This window comes from Emys orbicularis, chromosome 1 (assembly GCF_028017835.1).
Source record: "Emys orbicularis isolate rEmyOrb1 chromosome 1, rEmyOrb1.hap1, whole genome shotgun sequence".
Classification (NCBI taxonomy): Eukaryota; Metazoa; Chordata; order Testudines; family Emydidae; genus Emys; species Emys orbicularis.
In genome coordinates, this window is record NC_088683.1 from 270,169,160 (window position 1) to 270,183,486 (window position 14,327).

General features: G+C 41.1%; 1 protein-coding gene across 1 annotated transcript in view; it reads right to left on the reverse strand.

The window, feature by feature from the left end:
- Positions 1–14,327, reverse strand: part of MBNL2 (muscleblind like splicing regulator 2) — a 139,558-nt gene that overhangs the window by 37,885 nt on the left and 87,346 nt on the right. Inside the window, exons 3-5 of the mRNA XM_065410067.1 lie at positions 12,068–12,232; positions 6,537–6,737; positions 5,609–5,872 (exon numbers count right to left, since the gene is read on the reverse strand). Coding sequence (XP_065266139.1) covers positions 5,609–5,872; positions 6,537–6,737; positions 12,068–12,232 — 630 coding nt within the window. The remainder of the gene's footprint in view (positions 1–5,608; positions 5,873–6,536; positions 6,738–12,067; positions 12,233–14,327) is intronic.

Sequence of the window (14,327 nt, forward strand, 5' to 3'; positions counted from 1 at the left end):
CCCCTCCCGCACCCTAACCTCCTGCCCCAGCCAGGAGCCCCCTCCCGTACCCTGAACTCCTCATTTCTGGCTCCTCCCCTGAGCCCGTACCCCCAGCCAGAGCCATCACCCCCTCCTGAACCCCAACCCCAATTTCGTGAGCATTCATGGCCCACCATACAATTTCCATACCCAGGCGTGGCCCTCGGGCCAAAAAGTTTGCCCACCCCTGAGCTAAGGCATATGAGGAAAAGTTACTAGGTTTAAATGTCGGGGGCTAGAGGTAGGGTATTCCTTAAGGAGTCTTGAACTCTGGAATTCACTGACCCCCCTTGGTCTGGCTAGGATTCTTTCCTAGAGGCACAGCACCAAAGATGCACCCTGAGGGAGCGGGGACAAAGGTGACTTTATCTCACCGTAGCTCTATTTTATGGTGGCCCTAGAGTAGTGGTCACCAACTGGTCGATCAAGTTCGACTGATCAATTCTGGGGACTCTCACAGTCAATCACGATCTCCGGCGGTGCTGCTACTAAGGCAGGTTCCCTGCCTGCCGCGGCCCCACGCAGCTCCCGGAAGTGGCCAGCATGGCCCTGTGTGGGCGGGGAGGAGAAGGGCGGGCAGGGGTCTCAGCATGCCGCTCCTGTCTGAAAGCACCCACCCCTGCAGCTCCCATTGTCCGGGAACGGGGAACTGTGGCCAATGGGAGCTGAGAGGGCCATGCCGGCAGAAAGGGGCAGTGCGCGGAGCCACATCCTCCCCGCCTCAGCCCCTAGGCCAGAGGGGCGTGTTGTCCCCTTCCAGGAGTGGTGTGGGGACGGGGCGGGCAGGGAGCCTGCCTTAGATTCGCTGCGCCACCGACCGGGAGCCACCCGAGGTAAGTGCCCCCCAACCCCTCCCGGGGCCAACACCCCATACCCCCTCCTGTACCCCGAGCCCCAGCCCTGAGCCCCCTCCCAGGGCCAGCACCCCAAACCCTCTCCTGGACCCCAACCCCGTGCCCCAGCCTTGACCTCCCTCTCAGAGCCAGAACTTCATACCCCTCCTGCACCCCTGCCCCAGCCCTGACCCCCCTCACAGAGCCAGCATGCCGCACCCACTCCTGCACCCCAACACTCTGCTCCAGCCTGGAGCCCCCTTCCTGCACCCAAACTCCCTCCCAGAGCTTGCACCGCTCACTCCCTGCTGGATCCCAACCCCCTGTCCCAGGCTCATCCTGGAGCCCCCTCCCACACTGCGAACCCCTCGGCCCCAGCGCAGAGCCCACACCCCCTCCCCACACCCTACCCCCTTCCCCAGCCCGGTGAAAGTGAGTGACGGTGGGGGAGAGCGAGTGACGGGGGGCAGGGAGTGGGTGGACTGAGCAGGGCAGGGCCTCGGGGAAGGGGCAGGGTAGATCCTGGGTTGCCCTTAAATTCAAAAAGTGATCTTAGGCATAAAAAGGTTGGAGACCACTGCCCGAGGGCTACTTTTATGCTGCTAAATAGCCCACACAAGCTAAGATTCTTTGTAGCAGTGTCTGCTCCTGGGACTTCCTTTCTGTCCCAGGCATGCCCTCAGTCCTGGGGCTCATGAAGGGGCCTACACAGGGTTTCACCTATAACACAGTAAGATTTTTTGGCTCTCGAGGACAGCGTTATATCGAGGTAGAGGTGTATATTTTATCAGCAACCACTTTTTCCCATACACTCACATATTATTTGTCTCAATGGAGAATTGATCCCATTTATTTATTTTGAACCATGGTTTCCCTTTGTTTTGGGTTTGCATTAAATAAAAATAAATGGGATGAAAAAAAGCTTATTTTGTCAACTCTTGGGAGTTTAAATATATAATTAAAGGCCATCTATAACATTTTCCACAGGAATAATATACCATCATGTGGCTTTCAGCCTTCTTCTCCTTTGGTGGTATAATGTTAGTAATTCAAAATTGTGTTTCAGAAGACTCTTCCTCTTGATCTCTGTCTTGAATGTGGCTTATTTCAATAAAAGGAGGCATATCTTAGAACTAGTTTGGCTCAGAAAAATACGTTGTTTATGTTTTTATTAGGGCTGTCAAGCAATTAAAAAAATTAATCGCGATTAATCGCACTACTAAACAATAACAGAATACCATTTATTTAAATATTTTTGGATGTTTTCTACATTTTCAAATACATTGATTTCAATTACAACACAGAATACAAAGTGTACAGTGCTCACTTTATATTTATTTTTGATTACAAGTATTTGCACTGTAAGAAAACAAAAGAAATAGTATTTTTCAATTCACCTAATACAAGTACTGTAGTGCAATCTCTTTATCATGAAAGTTGAACTTACAAATGTAGAATTATGTGCAAAAAAACGTGCATTCAAAAATAAAACAATGTAAAATTTTAGACCCTGCAAGTCCCCTCAGTCCTACTCCTTGTTCAGCCAATTGCTCAGACAAACAAATTTGTTTACATTTGCAGGAGATAACGCTGCCTGCTTCTCGTTTACAATGTCACCTGAAAGTGAGAACAGGCATTCTCATGGTACTGCTGTAGCTGGTGGCGCAAGATATTTACGTGCCAGATATGCTAAAGATTCATATGTCCCTTCATGCTTCAACCACCATTCCAGGGAACATGGGTCCATGTTGATGACTGGTTCTGCTCGATAACAATCCAAAGCAGCGCGGACTGACTCATGTTCATTTTCATTTTCTGAGTCAGATGCCACCAGAAGAAGGTTGATTTCCTTTTTTTCTGATTTGGGTTTTGTAGTTTCCGCATGGAGAGTTGCTCTTTTAAGACTTCTGAAAGCATGCTCCACACCTCGTCCCTCTCAGATTTTGGAAGGCACTTCAGATTCTTAAACCTTGGGTTGAGTGCTGTAGCTATCTTTAGAAATCTCACATTGGTACCTTCTTTGCGTTTTGTGAAATCTGCAGTGAAAGTGTTCTTAAAATGAACAACATGCGCTGGGTCATCATCCGAGACTGTTATAACATGAAACATATGGAAGAATGCGGGTAAAACAGAGCAGGGGACATACAATTCTCCCCCAAGGAATTCAGTCACAAAAAAATAATGCGTTAATTGAATTTAACGAGTGTCATCAGCATGGAAGCATGTCCTCTGGAATGGTGCCGAAGCATGAAGGGGCATACGAATGTTTACCATATCTGGCACGTAAATACCTTGCAATGCCAGCGACAAAAGTGCCATGCAAATGCCTGTTCTCACTTTGTGGTGACATTGTAAGTAAGAAGAGGGCAGCATTATTTCCTGTAAATGTAAACAAACTTGTTTGTCTTAGCAATTGCCTGAACAAGAAGTAGGACTGAGTGGACTTATTTATAGGCTCTGAAGTTTCACATTGTTTTTGGTTTTGAGTGCAGTTAAGTAACAAAAAAAATCTACATTTCTAAGTTGCACTTTCACGACAAAGATATTGCACTACAGAACTTGTATGAGGTGAATTGAAAAATACTATTTTTTTGTTTATCATTTTTACAGTGCAAATATTTGTAATAAAAAAATACACATTTTGATTTCAATTACAACACAGAATACAAAATATATGAAAATGTAGAAAAACATCCAAAATATTTAATAAATTTCAATTGGTATTCTATTGTTTAACAGTGCGATTAAAACTGCGGTTAATCGCAATTAATTTTTTTAATCACGATTCTTTTTTTGAGTTAATCGCGTGAGATAACTGCTATTAATCGACAGGCCTAGTTTTTATATCTAGAAGTGATGAATTTTGCGTGATTGAAGGACTGATACTGGATCTGGATAAAATTTATTTTAATTTATTAGCCAAAAATGCAATTTGGGTCAACCTGAAACTATTCATGAATTTGACCTGGTTCATTTTGGCTGGGAAAAAGATTTCAGGGTCAGTTTCAGAAAGAGTGCATGTGTTTGTCCATGTGTCCCTCATAACCTTTAGTCCAGTATTTAGGGCATTTGCAAGGCAGGTGAGAGACCAAGATTTGAACTGCCATTCTGGAGCAGGGATTTCTACGCAAGTCTCCTTCCTGGCCAAGTGAGTTCCCTAACCACCAGGCTACAGACTATTGTAGATGGGTTGCTCTCAATCTCTCTTGTTAAAGCTGTTCCACTTTGTATAAATACTTAAATTTTCAGTGGGACAAAGTGAGATACTGAACTTGACTCTACAGTCTGGTGATTAAGGCAATTACCTGGGAGATAAGAGACATGGATGCAAATCTTCTCTCTGCCTGATTCAGAGGAGGGAACTGAATTTTTTGGACTCAAATCTAATATTTTTTCTGATTTTTCGGTTTGCTGGGCATTCTGCGTTCCCCCCATCACAACCCCAAAAATCAGTCATCTGCCCTGCTCTAATTGTTACAGCAAAAATCTCAGATATTCACTCTTTTTTTATTTCCAGATCAGTCCTCAGCTTCTGTGAGCACAGAGAAGGTTTAGCTAAAATTCCTATATTTTAAATAGAGACTGGAAATACTGTAGGAGAAAATACTGAATTAGGGGAAATTCTCCTCTGTTCTTTTCCTTCTGTTTGGAGATTTAAATTCTTTCACAGTTGCCACATTTGAAAGAAACTCATTCTTTGTCCCCTAAATGTCTGGTCTCTATTTATTTGCTAAATACAATACCCTGTAATAGTTATATACTGTAATGTATTGTGTTTCTGGTAGGCTTCTTACTCTAAAAGTAACTGTATTGTCTACATCTATTGTATGCACTACCCACAAGTCACATCTGTATAATTATTCTTTCAGTGCCAGGAATTAGGACAATGTTGCTTTGATCTGTGGGCTGACTGTACTGCTGTCCCCTGAATAAAACCTTGCATGCTTTATTTGTTCAACTCTATCAATACTGGTGTAGAACTGTTGCTAGTAACAGTATCAGCCATTCTGCAAAAGGACATTGAGGGAAAGACATCTCTAAATATGTTTCAGTAATAGTATAAAACTTCTGAAAACAAATCAGATCCTTTAACTTCTTTCGTTTGACCTTACTAGATACATTTTTATTAATTTTATTTATAGGCATTATTATGGCATTCCCAGATATACAAGCTGGATGTCTGAAAATATTAATGAATTAAGCTTCACAAGTAAGCTCCTTATTTCCATTTTATTAATGGGGAAACTGAGTCACGGGGCAATTTAAAATTACCTGCCCAGGATATTACAGTAAGTCAGTGGGAGAGTCCAGATTTCTCATCTGTGCTCTGTGTCTTGGAAACAAAACCACTTCTTCCTTTATTCCTTGTTTCCTAATTTTTCAGTTTATATTTCTGCCATCAAAGAGCTAATATAGCATATGTATACATACTTCCCATTGACCACTAAGTTCTACCAGTTTTATTTCTCATCAAGATATATTAGGAGGCAAATTTGGCATATCATCATGGAGCAGAGAGCAAAGATAGTACAAAGTGTCTAACTGCTTCACTCTATTCAAAAAAAGGAACCTATTATGCTGAAATAACTGAGGGAGGGAGAAAGTATTTTTCCCTAAAGAAAGTAATACTTTTTAGAATTCCTAGCTTTTAAGATGAATGTGTGAAAATCAATAGTTTAAACAACACTACTAATTGGAGAAAAACAACAACTGATAAGTTTATGAAAAATTTAACCATATAGTCTTGCACTTACCATCACTGTAGCAGCTGCAGCAGCTGCTTGAGCTGCCACTGCAGCCTGGTTGGCTTGATGTTGAGCAGCTTTGATTTTGGCCTGCAAATGTGCAGGAGGGTGAAAATATTTGCATTTCTCCCTCATGCAACGCCCCTTTATGTAATCCATACAAACGGTTACAGTGTTGTCATTTGTATCAATCATTGTGCTATCTGCAGGATGTGCAAAGCGGCAGTCAGTCTCTCCCCGCGCGCAGTTTCCTCGCTGGAATTCCCTGCATACCTATGTGCAAAACAACACTAATTACAGCTGATGGACTCAACAGTCTTAACTGGGAAAAACAAAACAAAAAGCCACATACACAGCTCATTCTTTATTGTGTTTTAGACTTGTCCCACAGTGTTTGCAACAGTTCTTTAAATGTTTGTTAAATATGTTTACCTGCTCTTAATTAAGTTACAATTAATATAGCTGTGTTGTTTGATAATAAGTTGAACTTACATAGAACTGTGTCATTTCAAAAAATCTATACTTGCTCACAGACATAAAATCCCTATGAATATTGCTCAGTGTTTGTCAATTAACTGCTCCTGTGGACCCAGTTACTTTCTCTATGAAGAAATTCATAATGACAAAGCTGTAGTTTAAAATCTTTTGTTACCTTCGATGTTGACTAGGCATATTAAATTTGAGCAATCAACTCTAGAACACATTCACTGAATTTTTATCCAAACCATATTAAAAAAAATTACGACACTAAAACAATGGTACCATTTCCACTGAGTGTAAGTGTAAATCCTACAAGAGTACTTATGAGGTCTATATTTTAATAACTAAGGTTTAGGCTCTATTAGAGAGCGCTTCTAAGGACAACAAAGCTCGTCAAAGCTTTTACATATAAATTAGCAGAAAATTACATTTCTAGTCACAATGGTGTCTGTAGTACCTCCAGTTTATCAGTCCTCAAGAGTTTCTGAGTAGCAGTCGAACCAGGAACTGTGACAGGGGGACTTCCAGGAACAATGACAGGCGGTGTGGGTAGTATTTCAGTAGGAACTAATCCAACTCCAGGGGTTACAGGTGTTAAGTAAGGAGCAAAGCTAATAGCTGTGTTCGTTCCTATTGTTGGACCCACTGGAAATGTGGGCTGCAAAATGAAAACACAGTGAGATGAAAAATAAATAGGTAACCTTACATTGAAACAATTTTTTTAAAAGTTCGCAGATCCTATTTGATGTCTTTTGTACGTTTTCCCTAGTTTTGATTCATTTTCTTAATCAGAATTTAAAAGAGTTGACATTACATTTACACTGCATATCTTCTTCTCTTGAACATGGAATACAGCGGTTCTGAAACTGGGGTCTGCGGACACGGGTCATGTCCAGGGCTGACGGCCCCACTGATCAACTCCTCCCCCTCCCTCCCAGTTCCTCCTGCACACCATGGAACAGCTGTTCAGCATCGTGCAGGAGGCGCTGGGAAGGAAAGGGAGGAGCGGGAACAGGGCACGCTTGGGGGAGGGAGCGGAAAGAGGAGGGGCAAGGCTGGAGCGGGAAGAGGTGGGGTGGGAATGGGGCCTTGGGGGAAGGGGTGGAGTGGGGACAGGGTTTGAGGATGAGCGGAGGTTGAGCATCCCCGGGGAAAATTAGAAGCCTTTTGGGGGGGGCCGCAAAAATTTTTAAATCAAAATGGGGGTCCTCAGGTTGCTAAAGTTTGAGAATCGCTGATGTAATACATTCCAGTGAAGGACAGGAACAGCATTTTGCAGTCATATTATGAGAAAAGGGGTTCTCAGTGCATCTACACAGGTCAGCTATAATTTGAATCTGGATATCTATTGAGATTACTGTTCATATTACATTTCAGGTTTATTTATACATCTCAAATAAAATGCATCCTATTTCTACTGCTTTCTCTTTCTATCTGCTTCCCTGGTAAAACTGAATTTTACAGGTAAAATGTTATTCAGTATATTGAATCCATCTTTGTAATAATAGTATACATTATATAAGCTCTTTCACATGTTACATCTATCACTTTGCATGCTGTATTTTGTATTTGTATACAATTTAAGTTACTGTGCCTATGACATGTAAAAACTGGCCTGTGCAATGTTTATGTTATAATCAACTGCCACCTATGGCAAATGGAGCATTTATTATTGGGCCCAATATTTAGGTTGTGATCTTTTCAGGTTGATGGGCTGTGGTAGTGAGATTAATCTCTCTAAGCTTAGCCAATCAAAATCCTTTGAGGGGTGGGAATGATATGGGTCTGAAATTATGTTTCACAACCATTTAAAGCAATGTAATGCAATGAAGCTGTATCAAGAGGAAGAAGCAATTCTGTGATGCAGAAATCCAGTTCAGATGAAGCAGGATAGCAGATTTGCTACTACATATTCCATAGGGTCGGGAGTCAATGCAGTACCATGGTCAGGATTGGAAAGGTCTTTTGTAAGCCTGCAGTGTTGATGTTTGCTAGAGGCAAACTATAATTACAAATGTGAAAAGAATGTGCATAGAAATGCAGCAGTAGCAGCAGCCTACTCAGACTAGTGTAGGCTCTGGACTGATGCTACTGGAGCAGTTGCAGAGATATAGTTTGTACCTGCACTCGCTACTGGAATCTACCAGGTTCTTGAACCACCCTAGGCAACACTTGCCAGGTCAGAAATGCAGGGTCTGTTATGTAGGACTAAAAGTAAAGCTCCAAAATAAGCTGGCAGCTAGAAAATGCCAAGATGTAGCAGAGCTCTGAAGAGACATTTAGAAAATGTAAAGAGGCAGAGATCTCTTTCTCATCAAGGTGGCCTGTATAGGGTCTATTAGAAGGGCAAGCTAGCCATCAACACTGTCTGAAACAGCCTTAGGGGAAAGAATAGGACTCAAAGGGGTTTTAACAGTCCTTGGAGAAAGTTGCTAGTCAAGAATGAGTCCAGCGTAGTCCCCAAGAAGATGTTGAGAGCAGCAGAAGAACCAACCAGGGTACCCAGCTGCAGGAAAAGATAATCTAGTTATCACTCATGCAAAGAGTTAACACTTAAAAAAAATTGTTTTCCCCACTGCACATCAAAAAAATGTGCTCCTGTCCTAGCTAAATACTATCCATAAACTGTAAATCATAATAAGGAAATAATTATAAGAAAAAAAAAAGGATTCTTGCTATAGCAGCTCTATGCTCAGTTATTTCACACAATAGCTATTATAAACATGCTACTGCAGCGCAATGTTTAATAGAAAAAATAAAATCTTTGCACTAGATATAATTTCAAGAAGAACCCTACAAGCTTCACTGAATTTTTAGGTATTTCTTTTATACTTTTTATTCCGCTACGTTAATGATAATCTACCTCAGCCCACTAGCAGTTTGAGACAGAGAAAAATAACTTGCTTTTTACTCTCTGTTGGTAGGTGAAATAATAAAGTTTGAATGATGATTGTATTGATAGTGTGGAGAAATGGAAAGAAACATCGATGTGAAATTTAGGAGATTTCTTTGCTCACATTAGTGACAAGTTTAACCAACATCCTATTACATACAAAATCCCCACTATTTTAAAAGAACATTAAAGGTGCAAAGTCAAAGACAAAATAGTTAGAAAATGTCAATTAAGATTGTTTAATTTTGCCCCAGTGCATATGCAGTATGATACATACTTTAATTATACGATCACATACTATTTCTACCGTATTACTCCTGCCTCATTCACAGCACAGGACGACAGTGCTCAGGAATGAGGTAGCTGTTCAATAGTTCCTCATCATTCAGTGTGTAGCCCCTAGGCTTTATTTACTGCACACCGTCCAAACCATGCACTGAAATAAAGAATTGTTAATTGCTTCATGGACTTTTTAATGGTGCTCATCTCTGTAATATTTGGGCACTTCACAAATATTAATGAATACATCTTCACACCTCTTCTGTGAGAAAGAAAATTATTATTATCCCCATTTTACAGATCGAAGCATGGAGAAATTAAAACCATAATGTCCAGAAGTATCCACTAATTTTGGGTGCCTATCCTGAGAGACTTAAGGCCTGATTTTTCAAAATACTTCGCATTTTTATATCGTTACCATGATGCTGGCAGAGCAGGTGCCAGCTCATGCCCAGACCCCTAGGACTCACTGAACACTGACAAATGCATAGCTGGAAACCAATCTGGCTCATCCGTGGGTTAGTATTGGTAAAATAGGTATTAGATTTATAAGAATGTGTTCAGACTTTATGGAATACTTGTAGGATGCTGTATGTATTAATCTCACTTTTAACATCTGTACCCCATGTTACAGTAAAAGCTGTTTTATCCAGCACTTCACCAACCGGAAAGCTCTATAAACTGGCATTTCTGATCTTCATTGAAATTCCGGTTTATAGTCCGGTTGGCGCAGGTCTGGCAGGGGTTGGGGCGTGGGAGAGGGTACGGCGCGCAGGCTCTGGAAGGGAGTTTGAGTACGGGAAGGGGCTCGGAGCACCGGCTTGGGGTGCGGGAGGCCAATGGGAGCTGCGGGGGCGGCACCTGCGGGCGGAGGCAGCGTGCAGAACCACCTACCCACGCCTCCGCCTAGGAGCAGCCGGGACAGGTTGCCGCTTGCGGGGAGCTGCCCAAGGTGAACACCCCTGGATCCGGCACCCCGAGCCCACTCCCGTGCCCCAACCCACTGTCCTGAGCCCCCTCCCGCACCCAAACTCCCTCCCAGAGCCTGCGCCCTGCACCTCCTCCCGCGCCCCAGCCCTGCACCCAAACACTCTCCCTATTAGATAACCGGCATTTTTCACTTACCAGCACCCCCTCTCCCCCAACATGCCAGATAAAACAGCTTTTACTGTATAAAGTTATAGTAGGTGTTTGAATGGTAATCCTCGGTAATTGTGTAAGTCATCAAACAGGAAAGGAACATTAATGAAATGTAGAAATGCTGGCTTCCTACAGAAGGTGTTAGGTCTGGCCCACCAAGAAGGCCCACTGAAACTAAACGAGCCATTGTGAAACATCGAAGAACAAGAACTCTGTCGATTGCTCCTCCCAACACCCATGTAGAGAAGATGTGCAGGTGGACATGTCCCATCAACCTGAACTCTGGGGGGAAGGGAATAAAAATCATTGATAAGAAAGAACTGTGCCTCTAAGCTGCTTGAACTGTAAGGTGCAAAGATTTCTAAGCATAAACAAAAGTTCCCCTGGGCTTGGCCTGGGTTAGCCCTAAAGTACATATATACCTTGCATATTACAGCAGCTTCTATTACCCTTTCGGAACATAAGACTGCAACTAATTTGTGCATGCACGTTTACCTGCTTTAACCTTATAAATAACTCATTTCTTTTTCCTAGTTAATAAATCCTTAGATAGTTTATTATAAGATTGGCTACAACCGTTGTCTTTGGTGAGAGATCTAGGGTGCAACTGACTGGTCCACTGGGAAAACCAAACTTGCTAATATAAACGAGGCTTCATTTTCTTACACCACAAGATCTCTCTGCCTGTCCTATTAAATTTCCCTGTCCCCTCAGTGACCCTCCCTGCTGTCCACTCTCCCTGCTCCCCTCATATTGTCTCCTTTCTCTCTCGCGTGTGTGTGAGATTGATATACACACATACACACACGTCTGATCCATGAAGTCAATGAAAGCTGGCTTTGACCCTAAGTGTTCCCACTGGGTCACAATGTGCTTGAGATAAAGCAGTAGCGCCCACTCACCTCTAATCTTTATTGTTTGTTACAAAGATGGCCCTGACCTGTTTGAACAGTACAATAGGACTGATCATTTATACATATATACCAAGCTGGTGTTCATGGCTGCAAGGTGCTTGCTTTGTATCTGGATTTGCAGGAAGTGCCCCAGACTGTTTTACGTATGATTTCAAAAGATGGAACTTTTGAAGCTTGTGAAGTCCCATATCATAATTTCTCTTTGTCTACGTCATTCTGGGGCACTTCAGACTTCAAGCTAAGAAGCAAGCACAACCCATGAACACATGATCACTTGTTCTGTTCTGGAAGGGATTAAAGAAACAATTTGAGATGAAAGATTTATTTAAAATTATTAAGCTCATAGAAGTGGGGAAAGAAGACACTGCAATACTACTCAAATGGTTATGGTTGTTTTAACTCTTTCCACTCAAGTGGGGATCTTGCACAAAGCCATTGCAAAGCTAACCCAAGGTAGCTGGGTCTCAAAGCCTGAGAGAAAGAAAGTGCGGGGGGTTAGGGGGTGGGAGAGGTAGGGAGGAGAGAATGGGTGAGGCCGAGATAGGGAATGGGGGATGTGCCACATCTATGATGACACCTCAGCACGCAAATTTAATTTTGTGCATATTTTCCAGCATTTCTGTACTTCACACAGTCTCTAAATAGCAATTTATTTTCATTGACAATGAAAGTAGTAAGGTGTTTAGAGGCCATTTTCAGGTCAACCCAATCTCACATCTGAACTTTAATTACCCACCACATCATTTGAAAAAGGATACTTACCATTGGCTGAATTGGTGATCCTGGAAACATGAACTGCATCTGCTGGGCAAGCATTGCTGCTGCAGTTTTCTGTTGGATTAAGTTGTTCCTGCCATTAATTTCTAGTTGAGTTTTTAAATGTGTTGGTGGATGAAGATACTTGCAGTTCTCTCTTGTACAACGACCCTGCAAAAAATTATATCAGTTGCTTTATAGCTTTGAATGGCGGTTTGGTGTCTCAAAGCAAAATATTACACCATCAATTAAGCAACAAAAATTGAGTTGCAAGGCATTTCCTTGGAATTAAGTGACTAGATAGGAGGAGATGACAGTTTACAGCTGTGCCTCAGGCCAGTAACTGTAGTTGGTCACTAATGTTATCAACTGAAAATTAAAAAAAACAGGCTAATTTTAGAAAATGATTGAAGGTATGTTAATTGGTAAATACAGGACATTGCTACAGAATTAATACCCTGAATATTAGCCAGACTGCTTGAATTTCCTCTCAAGATATCCTGATCATGGCCTCTGATGTTACCACAATATAAATGTTAATAATTAATATTAATAGATTTAACATTTTAATTTAAAACAAAACATAGCTTTTAAACACTGAATATTAAACGTAGGTTTGCAGAACTACAAGTCTTAATATTAGTAATTTTCTTTGTGCTTCCACTCCATTGTATTGTTGCTCCTTTTCGACTTGAACAGCTAGTCAAATTTAGGGGTACTGTGGGGGTTCCAGTTGGATGTAGGATTTGGTGATAGGTATTTCTTTGATGCAGTTTTGTTTCTTTACAAAGAATATACAAAGTCCTATGTCTCTGAAACAGGAGGAAACAATAGCAGGAAACAGATTTTTTTTTCTTCACAATTAGGATTGGAATGATTAGATTTTTATCGGTAAATGTCAATAAATGTCAATTTCACCATACATATACAAATGCTGGAAAAAATATTTCCATAGATCATCACAGAAATTTACAGATAGTCAAAGAAAGAAAAATGCTGCTTGAGAACTTCTTAGAGTTTGATTTAAGGATATTTATTTTGTATATTTTGGTATATAATGTTGATAATTCATGTTTCAATGGTTTTAAAGCTTTAACTTTTTGAATCTCAATGTCATTAAATAATTATTGTCCAACTCCCCACATATCTTTGTACAACTGAAAATTTAAAATCAATAAAAAGGAAAAAAAAAAAAGCTTTAAACTAAACATTGATATTATCCGTCAAAATTATAAAAAATAAAAAAAAATAAAAAATGAATTCTGCAAGGAATAAATGCATGCTATCAGTAATCCCAGCAGTACTGAACTAGTTAACTGTAAAGGACAGATGTGGAAACCAGTAGGAAAATTTCAAAGGAAATTTCAGAACTGGTAGTTAGTGGAATGCCTGGAATGACAAAGAAAGGCTCTCAGAACTCCCATACAATGCTTTTGATAATTGTCACCAGAGTGGTGTCTTCCCACACTTGACCTACTGCAGACTGCAGCTTACCAACCGCAATAGATCCCTTATTCAGCCATATCATGCCACTGGTTTTAAGCAGATTTCCACATTAAGAACAATGGGTAGTTTGCCTAAAAATCAATGGCACAAGACAGCCCAGTGTTCTTACAATGCTTTTTAAATGTACGGTACTATGTAAGTGCTTAGAATTATTACTTTAAAATAGGTTAAGTGAAACTAATGCAGAAATTTAAAAAATTCTATAGCTGTGTACAGTGAGATTTAAAATCCACAAATCCTGTGCACTCTTTTGCCATTCCTGCATTATGTAAAATTTGGGAAGGCAGCAATCTTGTTTAACTACAGTATCAGTCTCCAAAGTAACAGGGCATTAACACTGCACATCAATATATTTATGTTTCAGTCAAAGAGCTGGTACAAGGAGGAGGGTCAAATCACTCCATGGTTGAAGGTAATATTGAGATCACAGCTCTGATGCCAATTAAAGCAGTTTCCCTCAAATTATTTGTGATTGGGTGATCAGCCAGTCTCTTTCCCTCCCAATCACAGGATTACATGAAATATTCCAATACAATTCTAGATGAAACAGCTTGTTACATTTAACACTCAAATGACAAATTTAGGTGAAAATAACATTATTTCACAGGATTAAACATACAACTCCTAACCTATGAGATGTGTGTGACATCTCTTCAAGTATATCTAAACTGCAATTAAAAACCCATGGCTGGCCCATGTCAGCTGACTCCAGCTAATGGGACTCAGGCTAAGGGACTGTTTAATTATGGCCACAGACATT